Below are 24042 nucleotides of genomic sequence, written 5' to 3' on the forward strand. Positions count from 1 at the left end.
TGCTGGATCTTGTATAATTCAGTACCTTAAAACGTAATATGGTGTTGGATATGGTGACCAATGCACAGAAAATAATCACCAACTCTGCAGAACTCTTTTAACTTTCTGTTTTGGTTCTCTAACCCACAGTTCCTCTCTCATCAGCAGGTTTCAGAAGCAGCAGCCAGTTGTTTTCAGTCAGATTTTAGCGACTGAACCTTGGCTCTGATGTCAACTTTTTGAAACTAAGACAACCTTGTTGGATCCCTGAGCTCTGAAATGAAATGGAATTAAATAAACCATTATTTACAGTAACAGAAGCTGTTTTAACAGTTCCCACCTACACACAAATGATTCATCTGGAGGTTTCTGATGTTTACCCAGTTGTTGAGATTAGAAGAAGCTGGAGGCTGTCCAGCCTCTTACCTAACCCAGAGGTCTTGTACGGACTCCAGAGACAGGCTTTGAGAACACAGTTGTAAGCTTGGCTAAGACTTGACTGCTATGGTAGCCAACTTGTTGTCACTGCTGTCATCTCATTTGGTAATGCAAACAGTTCACGAAAATGTCCTTTGATTTATCTCAACAAGGAAATTATTTGTGAAAATTGGATGGAAACCTGAAATATTTACATCAAACGTGCAAACTAATCTAACATGACCAACTAGTCGTGCATGTGTCTGTGTGGTGTGACAGATTTTACAACCAAATTTCATCATCTTGGTGATGTAACACACACCAACTTCTGTGAAATAACACCAGGACAGAATGAATGATAGAAGACTCCCACAGCAGCTCACTGACACACAAAAACCCTGACATATTACTGTAACTCCACAAACTCTACAACTAGAGGAACTAGCTGCAGACTTTGAATGGGTTTTTGAAAGCAGATGCAGATCCCTCTGTTGTTGTTATCTATAGCTACAACAAGTTCTCCAACCAAACTACAGAAAACATTATTTTTCTCCACCCTCTTATAGCATCTCCATCTGTGAGAGGAAGTCCAGTGATTTTCCAACCGTCCATCCACTTCCTCCTTACACAGACTTTGTACCTTTTTGACAACATCACCTTTACTCCTGTCATAAATACTACAACCACTAGAGGGCTTTGTCACATGATGTTTTGGGGCATTTGTTGAAGCAAAAATACAATCATTTGAAGTGAAAATCTAATGTTAGGCTATGAACAATCTACACCATTCATGACAGTGGTGTCACCACCACTAAGCTTCTAAATTGTAATTTGATTTAGCTGCTTACCTCCTCTACAAAGCCTGCTTTCTTTGAAAGTTAGTGATAGATAGAAAGAGCATGAGTATAAACACAACAAGCTGTAGGTGGACTGCTGAGTAAGTTGATTTTTGGGTGCAGCGTTATGATGCCAACAACCTCTGTAGTCTCATTTAGCCACTTGCTAGCAATAGACTTTTTTGAGACACGTAAAAAGCTTTAAAAAAAAAATCACAAATGGGGTATTTTCTTATGTATTTTATGTTGCAGAATAAAACAAGACTGTGTCTTGAGTTTGTGTTAACCACAGACCTTATTTCAGGCATTTAATCAAAAAGCACACTCAAAAAACCCATTGACTTTGAGATGAAGGAGCCAGAAGTGCTGAGATGCTAACTTATTTCTGGATTTTAGGACTAATTCCTGCACCGCTCTATTGCAGCTACATGGATGTGGAAAGTATTATTCTGGCTTTACCCGTGATGTGCACCGAAAAAAGAATTTTAGGACATACCTGTGATCCTGAGTTGATAAAAAGTACATTTTTGTTGTTCGCCTCAGTTCTCTTAAACATAATTATTTTTTAAATTTAAGTGTGTGAGTAACTGGTTTCTGAAAAATCTGCCTCTGAACAATAACTGGTGCTAACTGCCTGATCACACCAGCAGTGCTTGCTTCCATCTTCCTAAGATCTTTCTAGTAGTAGTCATATGTATCTGTATCTGTATATGTATCATCTGTATCAGTGGTTAGGTAAATAAAGAGTTGATTTGCTGCACAGTAGTTATTCATTATTTGCTTTATTTAACCTGGATACGTTAATAGACATTTCTGTAAACACACCACAGTTAATTATAGGACTGTTTTTTCCTCTGCAGTCAGTAGACAGATGTTTTTATGGCATAGTTCTGACTGAGACCCAGGTTAGGAGAAGGTTAACTGACGTGCTGAATCACTGTGTCTGTCTCCACTGTAATTCTAGCAGCTCTAGCAGGTGAGAGACCCATTCATACAGACATACATTACTCCCTTTTAAGTTCAGACACATTTTAAAAATCTTGTTGAAAATGAATTGATTACACAAACAATATGCTGTATTCCTTCGGGAGATTTTAAACAGATTTTCTGCTGCTGTGACCATATGGTCTAAACCTGAACTTGCTGCTCTCTCAGTGGAACAAAAACACATTCTTGTTCAATGTCAAGAAAGAATTCCAGTTGCCTACAGGGCAGTTTGTTCCTTTCATCATGTTGACATGGCTCAGGACCTTAAGCCTCACATTCATCAGCATCTTCTTCCCCCTGCTATCCATGTTTCAGTAGTTTGGTTTGTGTGGTTTTCAAATGGCAATCCAGCGTTAGGGGTAAGCCACCTAATGTCATTCAATGAGCATTTGATTTGGGTGACTTGTGTTTACTTTGATCAGCTGCTGGATTACATAATATATAAAATCCTGCATTAAAAAAACTAATACCTAGAGAAGCTTAGCAGTTCTTCAAAGCATCTCACAAAGATGCTTTGAAGAACTGAGGGGTGCTTTAAACCTGAACCAAAAAGGCAGAGGGCTGCAGGGTGCTGCCATATATTCACTGACTTCAATGCAGAGGTCGAGCATTCTGGTTTTTTGGTAGCATGCTTTGGGCTGCCAGGGTCTTATAATATTTTTTATTCCTTTTTATTTTGAGGATGATTTAATCAATAAGTCATTCAATTAAAATTGAATGAAAATTTTAAAGCTGCATTATTTGTGTTTTTAGCCACTTGGGTGCAGTAGGAGCAAGATGAAAACATATTTTAAAGCTGATAGGGTGAACATGTAAGTTAGGAGGTTGCCTATTAATACATCCAGAAAATACAGCAACATTATTATTCAATTAGAGTGGTGTTTGTTTCTTAATGAACCTAAGTCCAATGTTCATTCTCTGTTAAGTTCTGGTTTGGTCTCTACCAATTCCTGAGAGATAGTTCTGGTTCTAGAGCCGCTAAATGCTCTATGGTGTGGTTCACCAGACTGTCACTAACTCAGTCTGCTGATTGATGCTAAGCTGGTAGTGAACAGTTCATTTATCAGAGCTGCCTGCTGCAGCTGGAAACAAGGTTGATGAGTGTGTCTCTGAGGCAGAAAACCAAAGAAGTTAAAAGAAGCTTTAAAAAAGACTGTAGAGCTGAAGAAAAAGTAGAATTGAAGACTGCTGAAGTCTCTGAGAACAATGACAAAAAGTTTGATGATACACTCCATAAGGCCAGTCTAACTAGATCTTTAACAGAGATGCTGGTGTAATGTGAAGCACCCATACCATACCTATTGCCATCTCAGACAAATAATGAACAGTGGAAGAATTCATCTTCAGGGAGTTAAAATAGAACTAGAGACAACTGTAAGGCTAAAAATATTCATTATATAAGTGAACAGTGATTGTAAACCTGAGACTCTCTCTTAAGACATAAAACACCATCAATCTGTTAAAATGACTTGTGTCGTTCATACATAGCTTCTTTCACCCAGCTGTTTCTTACAGATTTGTTCAGACATGACGGCACATTTATGGAGCCTAATGCTTGTTATTATAGTTATTACTGCTATCTAACTTATAGACCACTGTGAGCATGAGGAAATCATTCAATCAACATGCAAGCATACATACACACTGATAATAATAAATATGTTTTAATAATGAATGTTTACCACAGATGTATATGTACTGTATATACGACAGCACATGCACATTGCAGCACAACTCTGTGCATCAACAGCCAATTCACTCACATTCCCCCATCCACACATACTTTCTCGTCACACAGATTTATTCTCTTCTTCTATTTGGCAGCCATGGCAACAACCATTTGCCTCAGAACTTTAATCACTAAATCTGCACAGTGGGTCGTTATCAGATTATGGGATTATCCAATCCACACTGAGAAATCAAACAGACCCGGACTCTCAATCACAGAGAGGCACAAGCACGTATGCTCTCTCTCTCTCTCTCTCTCTCTCTCTCTCTCTCTCTCTCTCTCTCTCTCTAACACACACACACACACACACACACACACACACATGCGTGCACACACACACACACGCGCACACACACAAAAATAAATATGTGTGTGTGCGTGTGTGTATTTGTGTGATGGAGAGCAATACAAGGAGAAGACAAAAACTAAAGAGATGGGTGATCACCAGAAAGTGTTTCCAGTAACGAGGCTGCCCTCTATAGATGAGGAAAACAAGCTGCACGTTCAGTGAACAGCTCACTACAGGTCCTGGATGCTCCATCCATCACTGAGCGGGATTCAGGACTCTTGGAGGTGGTTCCTGGATGACCCCAGCAGGATAAAGAAATTAAGGTTGCTGTCAATTAAACAACCGCAGTTATGTTAATTTTCAGTGTTTCTCATCATATCATTGCCATTTGTTTTTATAACTTTTTTGGGCAGACTTTTTCATGCATATATATATATATATATATATATATATATATATATATATATATATAGATAGATAGATAGATAGTTACAGTGGAGCAGACAAAAACACAGTGAAAGAGAATAGGGACCAGCTGGGACTCAGGGCATTCACATCCACGTAGTATACACCCTAACCATTCAGCTATCAGGTCACCTGTGTTTTCCATTTTGTAAAACAGGTGGGGATTTTGGTGCTGAGGAATTTCATTTAACAGCTTCTGTTTGTGACTTTTCCTCTGTGTAATATTTAAAACTAACGCACTGACCATCTAGTGCAGAACTGGCCAGATCTGATAGACCTGATGAAACAGCACCACTGACTCTGTGTCAAATAGACTAAATTTCACCTAAATTTCTATGGGTTTGACAGTACAAATCTCTAAGTGGTGTGCCCATGGTAAACTTGTGAAGCAGTGAGAGACAGAAATATAAGAGTTTTTTACATCAGTCATTGGATGGCAAACATGAGGCACAACAGCAGCCACAGGGCTTAATTCAGAGTCAGAAAGCATAATAAATGATTATCAAATATTTGAAATGAGCAAATTAAAAAGTTTTCAATATTTTTAATTCAAGTTTGAATATTACCTCAAACGAAGTTGAGCTATGAAATTAACCACAAAATGAATGTATTTTGTATTCTCTTTCCTAATGATCCCACCACCATCTAATATGAATCAAATAAGTGAATGTAGATGTGAAAGTCAAATTCAAGGGATCAGTTCTGGGCTCCTTCTCTTTGCAATATACATAATGTACTTGGGTCCCCTTATCCGCTTGCATGACTTTTCACTGCTATGCAGACAACACCCAACTATACCTATCATTCCTGCCAGCTGACCACACAGTCTCAGACATATACACACGGGTGAAGAAACGCCACCTTCAACTAACCCTCCTCCTCCTAGAGCATCGATCTTACAGTATCACATCACAATATCAACATCAAAATCTCCTCTTCATCTCTCTCACCCCAACCAGGGTCAGGAGAAACATGGGTGTCTCCCAGTAATGCTGTTTCACGCTATCTCAGTACGCCACCCAAGTCTTGGTACAGGCCATGGTTATCTCTCACCTCAACTAGAGGGAGGGAGGGAGGGAGGCCTGTCCTGTCCATGGACAGTGGAACCATTGCAAATGGTCCAAAATGCCACATGGCATCTGGTCTTTCATCAGCCCAAGAGGGCACATGTCACTCAATTGCTCATTGACCTCCATTGGCTACCAGTAGAAACCAGAATCAAAGTCAAGTCACTAATGCTGCCTACAGAGAGACTTCTGGGTCTGTCCCCACCTACTTGAACTCAGTCAGGCTTATGCTCCTTCTCGGTCACTGCGTTCTTCCAAGGACCATTGTCTGGCCCTGCCATCTGCACACAAAGCATTCACAGTCCAGACTGTTCTCATCTGTGGTTCCCTGATGGTGGAATGAGCTCCTAAATGCTATCAGAACAGGAGGGTCCCTCTATATATTAAGACTCGAGGACATCTCATCTCTTAACACCTCTAACACCCTAACATGCTCAAATTGCTCTTACTAAGCATGTACACTCCATTATTTAATTGATTTAATATTTAGCATTTACTTCAAACTCTCCTACACCACTGATACCTTAGTGTTGTCCCTCACTTGTAATTTGCTTTGGATAAATGCCTCCACCAAATGAGTTAAATGTCAATGTAAATATTATTTCACTTGAAGCTTTCTAAGATGAGATGTTACATGGGAGAAGAAACAGGGGATTCTCTTAATCATTTCAATGATGAAAATAGCCAGGAGCTGGAGGGGAGGAAAACTGCACATATCTGGCACCAACTCACACCTGCAGGCAAACCAGACTAGAGAAAAGGAGATTATCATGTGTTATCATGTGATATATCAATACGGTCTGCATTTGGGGTAATATAATTAAAGAATGGGTTCAACATTTTTCAAGTCTTTCTTTTAAAAATGGTGAAATGCCCATATGAACACTGACACAGGTTTTGCTCGCTGTGATCTGTGGGGGCAAAATCCACAATCCTTATTTTGAGTAAAAATGTATTTAAAACTTTATATGAAGTTAACACAAGGCTCCAGCAGTCTGTGTCTGTGTTAGCCAAGTCATGGTCTTTTTATTTTGAAATTCTCTCTTTGTGTTTCTATGAACATTAACTGCAGCCGAGGGCAGGTAACAAAAACAACGCTGTACTAAAAAAAAAAAAAACACATATAACTTTGAAAGATGTCCAGTTGACTTGTCTAACTCAGATCAGTTTTTGCACAAATGAGGACTGTGGTTTTGTCTCCCACCACAGAGGGAATCATATCAACAGAAGGAGAGTTTAAATTAAGTAAAATCTGTTTAAAGATTAATATAACATAACCTAGTCTTTTAATTGCTGTGCTCTCTCACTGAAGCTTTTTGCCTGTTCTGCTTTTTCTTGAGCCTGGTGAAGCACTGTGTGCAGTCACTAGTTTGCTGTACTAATGATCTCAACATCCTAAAATAACCAGTCTGTGATCTTGAGAAACAAATATAATTAAACCTGTGGCCTTTTCGGCCTTGTGCAGGAAAGTGGGAAAACAAGAATAAAAAAAATATCAAAGGCTTCTCCTTCCACTGAAATATTAATTTAAAAAGTACCAACAAGTCTCCATTAGCTTTTGAATATTTCAAGGACTACAATGCACTACTGATGTGTGGATACACAGCTGATAAAGAGAGGTTCACCTGGGAAATTTGTGTTTAGTATGAATGAAGAAATATCAAAACATTTAAGCGCTGAGAACTAAAAGACATAGTTTCCCCCCAAATGATGTTTAGGAGAATAAAAGAGGTTAATAACATCAAGCTGGACAGTTACAGGATGAGGAGCGGTAACATGCATTAGAGATTGTGTCTGCTCCATTTAATTTCCTGTGAGTACCTGCACATTTTTTAAACTGCTGCATAAGCGGATCAGAGGGAGAATCAATGTGATAAACAAGGAAGAGCTCTGAAGAGCTGTGTTGAGATTTAATATTAGGCATCCTTTTCAGGTCAGCACATACAGACAGACATACTGTATACTTGCCAAGGTATGTTTGCACAAGGTGGGCACAAACCACCATGCAACCAGAATCAACTGGGACGTCCTCCCTCACAACCTCTCACACAGTTAGGAATCATGTACCAGTGATCCAGTGCAGTGTTCAGTGCCTCATACAGTAGCACTACAAATAGGTCTCAGATGAAAGATATAATTTAAAATATAGAATTCTATTAGTAGACATATGACCAATAATTTGTGAGCTATGATTTTATATGGAGACTGATTCCTCCTCTCTAAACTGTCAGTAGCCAATTCACATCGAGACGTCTCACAGCCAAGTCCAAGTGCGAGTTGGAAGGAGTTATCATAGAGGAAACTACACCTTCCACTGAACTGCTACTAATCAAATGTTTGGATGGTTTGGATTTATCAAGACAGACAGACAATTTGACAAGATGAATGCACTTTGCAAAATATGCCATGCTGCTATAAAATATACAGACAGCAGGACTTGATATGGTGGAGTATGGACTGCTTTTTTTAACAGAGGTGTTATTAAGGTGTAACTGGAGATAGGGAACAGGTAAAGAAGGACTGGTTTAAGGCAAGTTTTTAATTTATCTTTGTTGTTCTTGGACTTGTGAAAAGACCTGTTTGTGAAGTGTTTTCAGAAGTCAGAAGAAACAGCGTAAGTGAAATGCTTATTGCTTACTGAGCTGCCGTCTGTAACATACTGAATTGATTGCAACATATTCTTTTACAATGCACTGACATGAGACATCTTCAGAATGTTCCTGACTGCAGCAGATTGACTCGTTATTCTCATAGCCTAAAAAGAAAAATAAGCCAACACATGTTGTTTTACTTTTACCTTTTATTCTTGTAATTTCTTTTCAGCATTTTCAATTTTAAAGAATAGTAGCCTCTCGTATATCAAAAAGCCTTCACTGTTTTTTCTAGCAAACTAATACCAGGTTTATGTTTTGTTTAGTTTTTTTCCATCAGGGATGCTGGGACAGGAAGACCACCAACTGCTGCAGGACTGGTGGGAGAGGGTGTGGGTCCTGGAGAAAGGACTGGCTGATAGAGGAAGAAGTGATGAATAATTTCCATCACATGGAACATCAGTCTTTACCTCATGAAAGATTGTGTTTTTAAATTGTATTCGCTTCTAATGTTGACATAAAATAAAATTTGTTTTGCAGATCATCAGTGTGACTTTATTAATGCCTATAATGAGAGGTGGATCTGATGTATAATATTTTTATCCTATACCTGTGAAACACAAGGTAAAATCTACATACTCATTGATCTCCTCTGCTGTCAGCATGATGGGATCATGCCATAGTCCTAGGACACTGTAGACTATGGAGGCAACATATCAAAGCCTTGGGAGCAGAGCCAGAGAGGGCCTACAGTGGAGTGTATGCATGTGACTTTGTTATAGTCTCCAAAAGTGTATGGATAACTGACATTGATGGACTTACCCTTTGCAGATGTTTGTCTTATAAATTGTCTCTGCTCTGGCTGGGTAGTGGACTCAGTAACACCTCTTCTCACGCTCCTCCAGAATTGAAGCCAGTAGTGGAAATGTGGAGTTAACATTGAGACACATTTGTTTACATGACTCTTTTTTTTTGCCTGAGAAGTGATGCATCTCCAAATTTCCCTTTGATTATGACTCTAGTTTTAAGCATGCCCCACAAAGGGCTGTTTATATACACACTGGATGATTATTTGATGAGGTGCCAGACACGCTGAAGTTGATTAGTATTTATATTACACACAGACCCATCTCTGTGGAGAGAGTGAGAAACTTCCAAGTTTTTGAAAAGAGGTAAATCTAAATACAAAAGAAGACTGCTACATCTTCAGGACAAAATGGACACTCTGCATGAGTGAGGACTTCCTTAATCACTTAATTAGCCTTCAGTTGCATGAAAGGCATTAAGCTAGTCTCAGCTAATTACAACTGTTAGGGCACACACCAGCAGCCCACTAACTGTCTATTTTCTCACTTGTGATGACGGGACAGAATAGTGTCTGACACCTCTGACACTCCTTAGCAGACGCAACAGACCAGTCAGCTAAGTAAAGAAACGTCAATAGTTTGAGAGGGAGAGAACAAAAAATCAGCAACAAGCAAACTTCCCTGGAGGCGAAACCAGTCAGCATTCTGTTTCACGATCTACATCTTCTATGGAGAGAAAATCAAACCCAATGAAGTCATTTCCAGCAAATCGATCATCACCAGAGGGAATGGGGACAACAGTAGTCCATAAGGGGTGAACTGAAATCCCATTACTGATCATTGATTTTACCTGACAGGTAAGAATGGAGCTGATTCTCACAGTGTCTGTTAAATTTAAGAGACAACTACATGAGGAGGTAATAATGTAGAGGTTGAGTTTAGAGGGATACAGGCCGGAGCTGAGAAGCATTGTAAGACATTTCCATCCAGGACTCTGAATTTTAAAAACAGATCCGGGCATAAAGGGCAGCCATGCTCAATTTAGCTGGTGAGAGAGTATGTGAGGTGGCCTCATGAGTCCATATTTTTCCAGTATGTGGTGGAGACACTGATACATTGGCCAGGACACGTTGTTGGTCTCTAGGTCTGATGTTGTGCTGACTGATGACCGTTCTGGAGAAACAAGTGGCCCATCAGAGCTTTGTTGGATGGGATTAGGACTGGGAAAGTCATCTTCCCACATTGCTAGTTAGCTAGCTATCTGGTTATTTCCAGAAAAAGGACCACATTTATCACAACAACTCTGGATTAGATGTGTAAAAGATGTGTCAATTAACGTGTCAATTAAAGAAATAATAACTTTTAAATGACATCAGTGTGATTATCAGGTAGTAATTAAGTCCAGAGGACTCTGAGGCAGAGCTGTACTGAGGCATATATCTAGGCAAGCATGAAAAAAAACTGATAAAGCATTGAGGGCTATCAAGGCTGTCGCTGAGCTTTCTCAGGAAGATGATCAGGAATCCAGTGATCTTGTCTAAAGCTCCTTGCACAACATTCACAGAGCACTAATTTATTTATGTACGAGATGCGTCTATATTCACACACCACCAATGCTGCCAACATTCTCTGTTGCCTACAGTTACTGGAATTGTACATGCACATCGACAAAAGAGCATCACACAGTATGTCCTGATGTTGTGCTTGCTAATAGCTGTAATGTAATCTGTAATCTGTAGTGTGAGCTACATATTCCCTCTGCACTCTTTATGGTAATATGCTGTTAAATGCACATTTACAGTGGCTATCTTCAGTATTCCACTTTGTTTTTAGAATTTTTGGCACACATTATTAAAGATAAAGAACTAAAATCTGTCAGGGCGGCACGGTGGTGCAGTGGTTAGCATTGTTGCCTCACAGCAAGAAGATTACTGGTTCGAACCCTGCTACACCCGGGGCTTTTCTGTGTGGAGTTTACGTGTTCTCCCTGTGCCTGTGTGGGTTCTCTCTGGGTACTCTGGCAGTCCAAAGACATGCAGGTTAATTGGTCTATATATGCTGGCCCTGCCATGGACTGGCAATCTGTCCAGGGTGTACCCCACAAAACAAAGTTTCTAGCAGCAAGGCTGGTCAGGAATGAAGAAATAATGAATGAAGTTAAATACAGAGACAAAGGAAAAAAAAGTAGTCCCTGGCACACCACTTACAGCTGGAATAAAGTTTCACCTTTCAGCATGGTGACCCAGAGCGTGCAGACAAGCAGATTTATGGCAGGCTTCTGAATGTCCCAGAGTGGCCGCAGCCAAAGCCAAGACTTGAACCCCACTGAGAATCTGGAGAGACCTGAAGATAACAGTTTACCAGTGATCCTAATCCAGTCTGACAGAGGATACAGTAAGAGGATAGGAACTGGAGAGACTGCGTGAGGCATACCCAAGACTGAACGCTCTAATCGTTTATGTCTTTAATGATCAAATATTTCTTTTAGATTCATTTAAAAAAAAATACTTGCAGACATTTTTAAACATATTTCCTACAATTCAAAAAAATCCTTTCAACAACCTGTTCACATCAGGTGGAGAGGCCTCGTTTAGGACTGTCTCATCCACAAATTCCTGCAGAAAAGCTCAGGAAAGTGGGTGTGAACTACTCTTTATCAGAAATGGGAAAGTTAAGCAGACATTCATTTGCCAAACAAACCAGTTAGCCCTCATCACTGAAGTTTTCTCATGCAAAACTGGTGTTAGAAAACACTTTACAATAAGCATAATCAAATTTGTGTTTAAAGTATAGAATGGGCTCACTGCTGCACCTGTGGCTCAAAGGAAACACAGGACACAGTAATGAGCCCATTGAGATGAGATGAAGAAGATGCACATGAAAACGTACCTGGACAAGCCACACAAAGATGATGACAAAGATTATCACAAACACCATGTGTTTGCAAACACCAAACACACTCCTATGCTGTTAGTAGCCGCTTGTACAGGTTTCTACAGCCTTTTCAAGGTAGGAATGTTGTGCCATCATTCCACCTTGCTGCTCTGTAGCATAACTGTTCCCCCTTTAAGGCCACAGTGGAGATAGTCACAGACCAAATTGATGTCTGAGTAAAAGCGGGAACCAGCACGGCGGGACATCAACCGACACCAGGCTGCTGTGTTACATGTGACACCTCTGATTCCATGATGCAGATATCCTATCTAAAATCACACACTGGGGCGGCATTAGGCTGGCTTTGTTTAGTTCATTGTAAACAAGAAAAAAGTAGCAAAACGCTCTGTGTAAAAGCGACGAGTGAGACAACCCCAAACTGGTCTGAGAAGAGACAACAATTAAAGCAGCAGTGAAAGCAGCATGAGAGCGATTTCCTGAATAATTTACAGAACAGCAAATTTTACACTGTGTTATAACCTTGAAATAACAGGATAGGAAGAAAGGATAATATGTATATCATGACAGTGTGTCCCAGATATAAAGATGAGAGATGCTAAGACTAGGTGACTTAATGAGAGCATGTTGTTTTCCTCTGTCACAGCAGAACTGAAGTGATGTTTGTTGCCACCAGAGGCCTGAATTCCACAGGACAGGAGTCGAGTAAATAACCTGTCAAAGTGCATCCAGTCACACCTGCCACAACTGTCACAGCCTGTGGTCAGTTTTACAATAAAAAATCAAGTCAAGGACACCAAATAAAACGAACAACGTGCTGAGGGTTTTGACCAGCGTTTTAGAGAAAGATCGACAATATTCAAGATCATTAAAGTGAGACGTTTTAACAGTACAAGAGCAAAGTATTCAAAAGCTCTCTGGTGAAGTCACACTGATGAAAATCCTTCAGCACAATTCCAATTTCCTTTGAGGAACTTTTATGGACTGTACCTGTGTTTTTGTAGCCTTAAGACATTTACTCCAAATGTCATTTAGCATAGGCTACTTTACATCACAGCTGACTGTACTGATTGCTATTAAAGTTATAGCACAATAAGACAGTAAGGCAGTGTGGACTATAGATGCAATGAACATTTACTTTGGTTATTGAGTTTTTTTTTCAATAACTCAATAAATAGTTTAAAACTATAAGACTGAAAAAGCAAACTGTGAAAAATTCCCACCCAAAGTTCCTTGAACCCAAATGTCTTGTTTTGTCCCACCAACACTTCAAAACCCAGAGATTTTCAGTTTACCGTGAAACCAGACCAGAAATATTCACACTGACAAGCTGTAGCTGATAATTGTTGTAAAATATTTTCCTGTTTGCCATATAATCAATTGTGATTCCAGCTCTTCACAAACTGTGATAATCTAACAAATCATTTGAGGAACAATAAATGGACAATATAACCAGACACGTGTTTAATTTGATGGATTAATCAAAAACATTCCTGACATTCCTAATCAAGGTATTTCATCACAGAACAGTCTTACTCAGTGATGGGATTACTAAAGATGCAGATGATTATTGCTCAGGATAAACATGCAGGAATGCCACAGCATGATGGAGGAGCACTGGGACTTTATTGTCACTGAGAATTATGTGAAAACAGATGTAAATTGATGCAGGGTTGATCACCTGACAAACTGCAAGTGGCAACCAATGAGCAACAAGCATACAGGACGACCAACATTCACACCTGTCAAGTTTGTCACTGTGGTGCGTTGCAGCAGCTCTGCACTGCTCTATCTGACCTTTCAGCCAAAACGCCACTTGTCTAAACTCCAAGCAGACAGATCAGAGGGCATGAAAGCCTCTTAACCTCTCTTCACTTGGCTCCGATAAGAATGAGCCGATACATGGTGGCTCACCTGAAGATGCAAATTTGAATGTTGAGGGTTAGTTATAACAGTACCAGGACATTGTTACTTGAATGAAGGTTGCAGCTGTAGACACATATACATCTCAGTGTTAATCAGCTACACCTACAACTACATCTACATTCATCCTTTATTCACAAGGTGACTGAAATGAATGAGTTAATGTCCTAATGGGTTTAACTGGGATGGACATTTCCAACAATCAGTTTAGCTAATAATATTACCAAACAAACCCTAACCCTAACCCCTGACCTGCAGGTTTGTTTCCAACCTGCCTGATGGACTGGCTGCTTGTGTTTCTTCACCTGTTGGACTTTATAAAGAGTAAAATGTTTTATAAAATACTGTATAATTAAAACTTCATGGACTGATGCTGTTAGCTTGCTAGCCATGCTAGTTCTTGCCACTCATATTTACAACCCAGCCCAGTCTGTTTCCTGTCACCTCCACTCCACCAACTTTTGGTCACAGCACACAACTTCATTTTGCCTGATGAGATCTGGTCTGTTTTAGCCTCCAGTTCTACCTTCTCATCCACCACCTCCATCGCCATGTCTGCTTTATTCTGTGTCCTTTGCAGTCTGCCAGTGTCTCCATTGACCATTTAGTCCATCCTCCCTCACCACCTGCCTTACCATTACACCCCCAGAGCCTCTATTTACCAGCCAGTCAATTCCCAATAAAGCTAGCTTTAAAAAATCGGACCAGCTTCTGTCTTGTTTGCGTCTGATCCAGAAAACATTTTCAGTCCCATCTGAAACAGGATGAGCTAACTTTCATCCCAGGTTTTACTGCTGAGTGAAATCCTCCTAGGAGACATTACATAAGTCACTTGATAGAAAAATAATACAAACACAATGTGTCACTCCTTTCATCATATCAGAGTTGAGTGAGACTGACAGCCTGATATCTGAACTTTAACAAAAGGCCAATACTGGCCCAATGCTTCTGTCTAGCCAAGCATCAAGTGCCAAAAGCAAAATGTGAAATAGAAGTGGAAGAGACAGAGATAGAAAAAGAACAGTGTTTGCACTCAACAGTGCACCATCTGTCTCACTGTCTTTAACATCTTGTTTGAGCTGTGTTGGCAGCTGCAGTGTGCGATTCATGCTCCATGTATCACTGCTGAGATGTTTCAGGACACATCATAAAACATAAGAATCGTGAATTAGGACAACTGGAGTTCAATTAAAACATCTACCTGACTAGGCACAGGCTGGTATGAGATCCTGACAGTATGATAAGGTTCAGCAAAAATATCACAGTACAGCTCTAAAATGAGTTATTTTGAAATGCCTAGTAAGAAAAACAACGTTTTTATTGATATTGAACGGGTTTATCTGGGTCACAAGCGCGATAGTCACACTCTCTCCTCTCTCCCTCAGTGCAACACAGTCACAAAACACCAGAAAGCCAGCAGGCTGTTTTTAAAAAAGGCTCGTGATTTTGAACTTCATGACATTAGTGGGGAAACTAGATGATGTTAGTTAGTTCACTGTTATCTGCCGTAGCTAGCATGCTAATTCTCATAACTGTTAAAAACGTTCATTTCAGGACAGCGTTAACTTGAATTTGGCACAGAGTGTGGGGTGGTACTCCTGTAGAGGTTTGAAACACGTCCTGCAAGTCGGCTGCTCTAAATCGCGGCCATCTGGGTCTTTTTTTTTTTTTTTTTTTTTTTTTTTTTTTGGTGGCACAGGGCCCCTTCCTCCATCATGATTAATACAGGTAGCCTGAGCAGAGCTGACTGCTCGCATGAGCCGGAGGTGGAGGGGTCGCATTAATCGACCCAAGATGCACCTGTACTTTCTGTCTTTGACGACTAGGAGCAGTATGACGTAAAATATTAGTGGTTTTGAAACCTTGGCTTTTTCAAACCTAGCCTATACCTTGAAACTGGTAACCCTGCCATGCCTATACCTGACATGTATAATTTGCTGAATGTCTGCAAGCACTATCCCCAGTATACAGTACACTGTGAATTTCAGCCTTTGTGACATTTAACTACTAATGAAGAGTTTCACATGGTACCAGAAAGTTGCCTAGCAACATAGTGGAAATAAAGAGGACAGATCCTGATATTTGATATGTTTATAACACTTATGATTACCACCTTATGATTATAACCTCACATATTCATATACAGCACAGAAAGTCAAGGTGCTTTCACACCTAACCAGTGTGGTGCTGACATTCACTGTGTGAAAGAAAAGAATTCCAAACCAGTCCCAGGACTGTCTAATAGGAGATTTGTGATTTTAGCGTTAATTCAAAGCTAGACAACAGTTAAATACGCCTGCTGGTCATGAACCCTCAATAATATGATCTATAAATCAGCGATCTGTATAATCATGCAGCATCATTGGGAAACCATGCTAAGCCAGGGAGTCTGGCTGTGAGTGTGGAGATTTTCTCTGATACATTAAGTGAGGAGCAGGTAGAGTGTGTCCCTCTCTATGTATCTTAACAGTTCTTGAATAAAAATGAGTATAAATTATAAAGTGAAACATATCAACTACACTGTATTATAAACTACTCCCCCCGTAACATGACATTACTAATGGCTCTTTTTGTCTTGTTTCTGCTAATTTGTCCTTATCCATGTTCACTTCAGGTCCAGGTGTGGTCTTGATTAGTATTGCTGGTAATTCGCCTGAGTGTTTCTTCCTGAGCTCTTTGCCACACAAGCAAAGATAAATACATACATCAGCTTTAGTAAAGAGCTGCTCGACCTGTGTTCAGTCACTGGAATTTAATGCAAGTCTATAGCACTAATGATACTTGATGACATCAACAAAACTGTCCAGTGACTCCATGTTCACAGAATCTGTAATAAGTCAGGATCAACAAGAAATGAAGCAGAACTAAAAGGCTGATCTTTTGGCTGATCATATGAATATTTTTCCTAATGTATGATTCCATACTACAATCAGAACACAAACATGTGACCAGATCCAGCAGAGTGGCCTCTATTAACACATTCTTTGTGGCTTCAGAACAAGAAATGACTATTTTCATTTTACAGGGATCACACAAAGGGAACTGTTGCTGTAATGATCATTTCAGAGTGCAGAAGATGCTAGTGATACAATGGTCTCCTCATTATCATTTGTTCAGTTGTTTTTAACTAATCAGTGGCTTCACTTTGAGTCATTCCAGTTCCACAGTGTAAATAATCACTGTCACAAACAACTGTTCATATATGACTTTAATGTTCAGTGATAGATAGGCAACTACATGACAGCCTTTGTATTTTAGAAGCATAGCATCAATGGAAAACTTGAGATAAGCCAAGATGAACATGAATCATTTCTAGTCCACCCAGTCACTTCTCTCCCTACCCACCATCTGCAAAGCCCTAACTTACCTAAGTTCCTTTTACAAATGTGCAAATGGGTTTACCAGCCTTTCACACAGACATTTCAGGTTATACACCATTTTCAGAATTATGAAATTAATACACCAAAACTCAAAATTAGGGCACTTAAGTAGTGTAGTACTGTGTTTAATTAAGATTTTCAATATAGATTAATGATGCAGAGTCTATCATCTTTTATTGCCTGAAAGATGACTGAGTACAAAGACGTGAAAGATATCCTATCAAAGGCATATATTTAACAAACTTGTCTCTAATGTTGTTGGAAACAGCCCATTTTGAACACCACAGTGCACAATAATCACAGAGGTTAGAATTTCTTTTCTTCAAATCTGATAAGCATCCACATGTGCTGAGTACAAATGATTCATTGTCCTTTTTTCACAATATATCCCTGAAGTGTACTGGTGAGCTACACTGCATCAAAACTATCTAAAAGTCAGGTTTGAGATTATTTTGATTCTACAAAGCCAACCCAAAAGCAACCCTAACTGAACTTTGGGAGCGATGTAAAGCAACAGTTTCTCAGCAGATTATTCAGCATCCCTCAGAACCACTGCTCGGGTCCCTCCCTGTGTCACACCTACCTGGTTTTAATGGTGGGGTTCATCCTGAGAGGGAACAGTCCCAGGTCTACGTCTTTGCTGTCAGGATTAAATTCTAGGGCTCCTGAGACGTAAATCAGAAAGTAGTCCCAGAGCTCGGGTAACTTCTGGGAGGAGAGAATCATGAGGGAAACTTTAGGGTTGGTTCTGTTTGTGGGAGAGACAGCTGAAAAAAGACAGGTGTCATCCAGAGAGGGGGCACCCAGCAGTGTTATATCACCTCCCCTCAGCTCGCCTTTAAGCGTTCCTGGCTGACCCAGCCTCAACAGTCCACTCAGCACCTACATTTAGCTGACTGACTCCTCCCCTCGGGACATAACACAAGCACAAAATGAACTTGCCCTCTCCACACTGCCCTACTTTCTCATGGGATCATTCACATTTGTTATTTTTTTAAATCCTGTATGGCATTTCATTAGTGTCACAAAAAGAATAATAATAAATCAGTGATTGCCACTGTGTCATGTTGCCTTATTTAGCCAGTGAATCTAACATTTCAGTTCCTTAAACTTTAAACTGCACATATCAATTTGCTTAATCTGCAGGGTTTTACATTGATTAGTTACAGAATCAGGTAAACAGGACAGGTGCTCCAATCACAGTGGAAGTTCAAGCTTTTCTAAAACTCCTTTCCTTTTGAAACTTGAAGCTGTTTGTCTCGTTATTCTCCTTAATGAGACAAAGAAACAACAGCAGTAACACCAACTGTTTTTCTGTGAGCGCACAATTCAAAATACAACTCAGCACACACACACACACACACACACACACACACACACACACACACACACACATTCTTCATCAGGTGGAAATTATTCATGTCTTTAAATATCACTCTAACAATAATGTATTGTAGGAATATGAACAGGAGGTTTTCATAATGTCACCACTGTAATTACTGCACTATATTGTCGTGTTGTATTGTTGGTTGTGGGAAGAAACAAACCCATCAAATTTCATTAGCTAAAGATCAGGCGGTAAGTCTGTCAGGGCCACCTGTTGCTTTGTTAAATGAAATGTATCATTTCCCACATTTGTGATGAAGTTTTGTGTTGCACTCTCACTCTCACTCGCAGAGCGCGCCCCACGCGCCAAAACTTGGTTCACTTTTCACGTACCAGTAGATGAGTGACAGTCCGTCGAAACGCTCGAGCTCTCTCCCCCGCTGTTTCAGCAGAGACATATTATCCAAATGTGGTGCAGGTGTTCAGCCCTTACACCGCCGCTGGTCACGTTTCAGAGTGGAAACACAGTGCCCCCCGTCCCAGGAACTCATTCCTCCGCCCGCTCCTCAACTGGCGTCGCGCTGAGAGGCTGAGCCGCGTGTCTTCGCTGACTGCGTGGATGTGTCAGCACTCATTGCCCATGAAATCGATGAGACAGGCACTGCTCGCCGGTAACGGGACGCTCTGTCGACCCGATTCTAATCTTACCGGCACGTGGGCCTTTTTCTTCTTCTTCTTCTTCTTTTTTTTTTTTTTTTTTTTTACTGCTGACTGACCTTACCGCATCTGTTTGACAACATGCAGTGTCTCTCCACCCGCGCCACCGCTCTGACAGCTGCTGCTGTCCGCACGGCAGGAGAGGCAGGGTCAGTGTGGCGGAGACACACCGGACAGTTGACTCCTGGATCAGTGACGCTGCATTTAAAGTCCAATTAGGAAAAACGGCCTATTAACGGACAAAGCTCCCTGGAAAGAAATCACAACAGGCACCTCATTTAACCTCATGACGTTAAATGAGACTCCATTTAATATTATGGAGTCAGACAAACTTAGAGAGACACAAATGCCATTTTAAAAAGAATATCAATCACTAAAACTGGTGTTGCATCAGCCACTAATGGTTACACACAACCAGCAGCAGAGTCTCTGGAGAGGTGGGATGCAGTCAAAGTTTAATTAAGAGCAGCCTACACAGTGTCATAATGCTGCTACGTTTATATACAGTCTATGACCTGGAGTCAGTTTACAAGAGAACAAACTAGTCTACATGCATTCAAATATAAGCTGACATTCAGACAGCTGAATACATCAGACTGAAGTTCGGGAGGCTTTATAAATACCCTTATATGTTTTAAAAAGTCTTGTTGTTTTGTTGTTTGTTGTAATGTATGTACCCTCGGAGGTAAAATAAAGTAAAGTAAATGCCTTCATCACACCTGTAAGTTCAGTACTACCACACTGTGATGTCACAAAACCCTGCTCTCTGCCTTCATTTATTTTTCCATTTATTCATTTGGCAGAATGAGCAACTTACAAGTGAGGGACAACACCAAAGCTTCAGTGCAGTAGGAGACTTTGAGGTAAATACTAAGTACTGAATCTATAAGGCAAAGAGCAAGGAGATAGATTAAAGGAGTGCCCTGTAAGTGCTAGCTTAGAGTGTAGTGGGGGGGGGGGGTGCTCTTGGAAGAGATGAGTCTTTAAGAGATTCTTGAGGATAGAGAGGGCTGCTCCTGCTCTGATAGCACCAAGGTGAGAGATAACCATGGCCTGTACCAAGAGTTGGGTGGTGTACTGACTGAGACAGGTATGGCCTGATTTTACTTATGTTGTATAATGGGAAACAGCACGACTGAGAGACAGGTACGGCATGGTGAGAGAGGGATCGCTGCTCATCAAACATGACACCGAGATGAAGAGGAGATTTTTGATGTTGATATTGTGATGTTGATTGGCTGGGATGACTAAGTATTCAGTTTTTTTCATCTATGTAGATACGCCTGAGAGGTGTCATCCGGTGGAAACAACAGGTATAGCCGAGTGTCATGTGAGTGGATAACGGGACCCAAAGAGAAGGGGCTCCAGCACTGATCCTTGGGGTATCCCTGTGGAGAGGGGATAGGATAAGGATGTTTGTCCTTGTCATGACACACTGACTGAGCACCCAGTGAGATGGGGTTAAAACCAAAAAAGTGCTTTGCCCAAGATGCCCAGATAGCAGGATGTGGTGGTTCTCTGTATCAAAGGCTGCTAATAGACCCAGCAGGATAAGAAAGAAGTGCTATCTCTAGCTACCCTTGGAGCTGTCACAGAAAACAGAGCCATTTCAGTGGAGGGGGCCACTCTTAAAACCTGACTGATTTGGATCCAGGAAGGCATTCCATGAAAGGAAAGGACCTTTTAATAGCCTTAGATAAGAATGGAAATAACAAAACTGTCTGACAGTTCTCGACTTGAGCAGGGTTGAGTGAAGGCTTTTTGTGCAGAGGTGTTACCAAAGCCAGTTTGAGTGTGATTGGAAATGTTCCCAGTGAAGCATTTATCACATATGATTGCTGGTACGATGGCTGTTCTTAATACAAATTTAGCTTTCAGTTGGGAATAGGAAGACTCCTTCATGATTCTGGAGGCCTTTAATAAGGACTCCTTATCACTTTCACTTTCTGTGGTCCTGGTAGAGAAGAGAGAGCCCTAGTTATCCCCTCATCTGTCCTCACTATCTGCTGCAGAGTCTTTACAGTATTCCCAACAGTTCTCAGTGCTCCAGCTGTTCAGGACACTCACAACAGTGCCCCGGCGGTAAAGATGGAGGAGAGGAGACTCGCTTGCTTCAGTCGTCTACACCTTAGCCAGACGGGTGGTGGTCAGGGACCAGGAGAGATCATTGGCAAGGTTCACTCCCAAGAAAATTTGGTTTTACTGACCTGATTAGAGAGGTCTGCCAACGTCCTCCACAAAATATCTACATCACATTTAATATTATATCATATCAACAGTGTGGGATGTAGCTGTAAAAGAAGAACAAGAACAGAACACGGTTTTGAGTCAGCACTGATCCTAAGATAATTTATTATTATTATTATTAGCAGTTTCAGTTTTGTGAGTGCAACAGAAGACAGATGGGTTTGTATCATAGATGCTATGGGCTGAGAGATAGTTTCAGAGTTGGATGAAGATTAAAGGACTTTAGCAGGGAATGGGAGATTAGAAATTGGTGGGTGATTATTAAGTAGGGTTGAATTAAGACCTTTTTTTCTTAAGTATTAAAATGCAGCATATCTTAAAGCAGTAGTGGAAATTTCAGATATCAGATATCGTCCATTGAGCAGGTGGGAGATGTTCAGGCTCCAGGTCAGGTCTTCAGATTCATGGATTCCTATAGGAGCTTGAAACTAGAAACCCTCTCCAGCCCAGTGAGGTGTGTGTTCTTGTTTTTTCTCAAGTTAAGTGATAATTTCTTTAGTTTGCTTTGAGGGTGCTGACTATTTACACAGACCCTGTTGCTCTAGCTTGTTTGATGTAATTTATCACTCATTCCTACATTTACCACAGTTAGAATTTGTAAAAGTTTCAGGTGTATTTGTGGTGTGTTCTCTAACCAAGCAGGTACCTTGAGGCCAGCTCCCTGCTGGGTGTCCTCAGAGGACTACCTAGTTATCCACCTGGTCCCTGCTGTGGACCATTTACCATCCCACTGTCTTTAGAAAAAGCATCATAGTATAGCATCATGGAGCTACAGCATCAGACATTAAGACTCAGGCAGTAATCATCTTGAGAAAACAGGTTCACTATTGTTGATCAGTAACAGCTCCTGGACAGGGTCCCAGCCACCACTGAGAATACTGAGGACCCGTCCTCTGTGATTTTTCTGGTAATTTGAGGGTTTGAGTTGACATTCTTCAGTGGGCCTTTTTTACACCAGACACTTTGACAGGTTACATGTTATGTGGTTGATGGTGATGTTTATCAGACTGCATACATGTGGCTTATGTTACATATATTTCTCATAGACTGCAATCTGTTATTTAGAGTCTACTTGATGAATATTACTGATTTAATTTTGAAAAGTATTAGTGACACAAAATGTTTTGGTAAGTGGGATGTGAAGAATCTCTGTGTGAGATGTTCCAGCTCTGGCAGTCTAACATATCATCAATGAAAACTTTTGTATAACGTGTCATCCTTGTGTAATTTCATGATCGATTTGTATTTATGTTGTCTTAGAGGAACAGGTCCTCCAATCAAGTCTGGTCGGCTGATTTATATACAGCATATATAGCATTTTAATAGGCCACGCTGTCATACAGAAGATAATTAAAACATCACTTAGTCTACTGGAGATGGAATACAAACTGATAAATTGGTCTGATAACATTTTATTAAATCTGGATCAACTCTAACATGAAGTGAGTTTCTCTATGACAATGGTTCGTATCTGAGAGTAGCGAGAAGTGACCTAGATGGTCATTTAAGTAGGAAGACTTGTTGGACTGTGAAGGCTGTTGGAAACTGTCCATCTTGACTGCAGCGTTTTGGTTTTGCCCCCTGCTGCCACTGCCTGCCCTCATACACTTTCCAGGCAGGACACAGTTAATGTCGAAGAAGTCTAACGTCCTCTGTGAAAAAAGTCTTACATAATGATTATATTAAAGGCTGACTTCAGTATTTTGACAATTTGTTTGTTCAACAAAAATAAATAAAGGATTCAGTATTTCTGCACCAGAATATCAGACTGTCATGCTGGGAAATAAACTATAAATAAAGAATATATAATTACACTAATTAAATAGATAATTATGATTTTAAAAAATAAATAAATAAACTGCAAACTTTTAAAGACCTTCTTTTTGGTGTTAGGTAGGGGGCAATGCAATGGGCAGACTCATGGCCCTGTACCCAGAAGATAATAACATTTAGCACCACTGTTCTGTCAACATTCACTATTAACAAACAGTGGGGCTCAGGACAGGTTATTGTCATCAGACTAAATGTTCATGTGTTTTATATTCTGGGATGTTTGAACGCTGTAGCCTCTAGGGGACACTAAGACTTCAGACTTAAAGTCTTGTCATATTTGAAGTTCTGTGAATGCAAATCCATGAATAGAAATGTAACCACAGAGCTCAGTGTTTACATGCAATGTCTATGACTGTTGAACTTGAATCTTAAACTCTCACTGAGACCAGTAGAGCCTACCAGTCTTTTCAACAATGCTCTTCTTTGTTTGACAAAAGATCTCAATGTTAATATGTCAGTTAATGAATAATTGATGTTAAAGTAATACATAATTCATTTGCAATTATTTCCATCATCTTAACATCCAGCAGCCTTGTGTTGGACCTCGTGTGGTGGTGA

The 24042-nt window shown here is 40.3% G+C and overlaps 1 protein-coding gene across 1 annotated transcript in view; it reads right to left on the reverse strand.

Moving 5' to 3' along the window:
* Positions 1-19520, reverse strand: part of si:dkeyp-72e1.9 (syntaxin-binding protein 4) — a 66390-nt gene extending 46870 nt beyond the window's left edge. The window contains exon 1 of the mRNA XM_051074076.1: positions 19081-19520. Coding sequence (XP_050930033.1) covers positions 19081-19145 — 65 coding nt within the window. The 5' untranslated portion in view covers positions 19146-19520. The remainder of the gene's footprint in view (positions 1-19080) is intronic.
* Between the last annotated feature and the right edge of the window lie 4522 nt (positions 19521-24042).

This window comes from Lates calcarifer, linkage group LG11 (assembly GCF_001640805.2).
Source record: "Lates calcarifer isolate ASB-BC8 linkage group LG11, TLL_Latcal_v3, whole genome shotgun sequence".
Classification (NCBI taxonomy): Eukaryota; Metazoa; Chordata; class Actinopteri; family Centropomidae; genus Lates; species Lates calcarifer.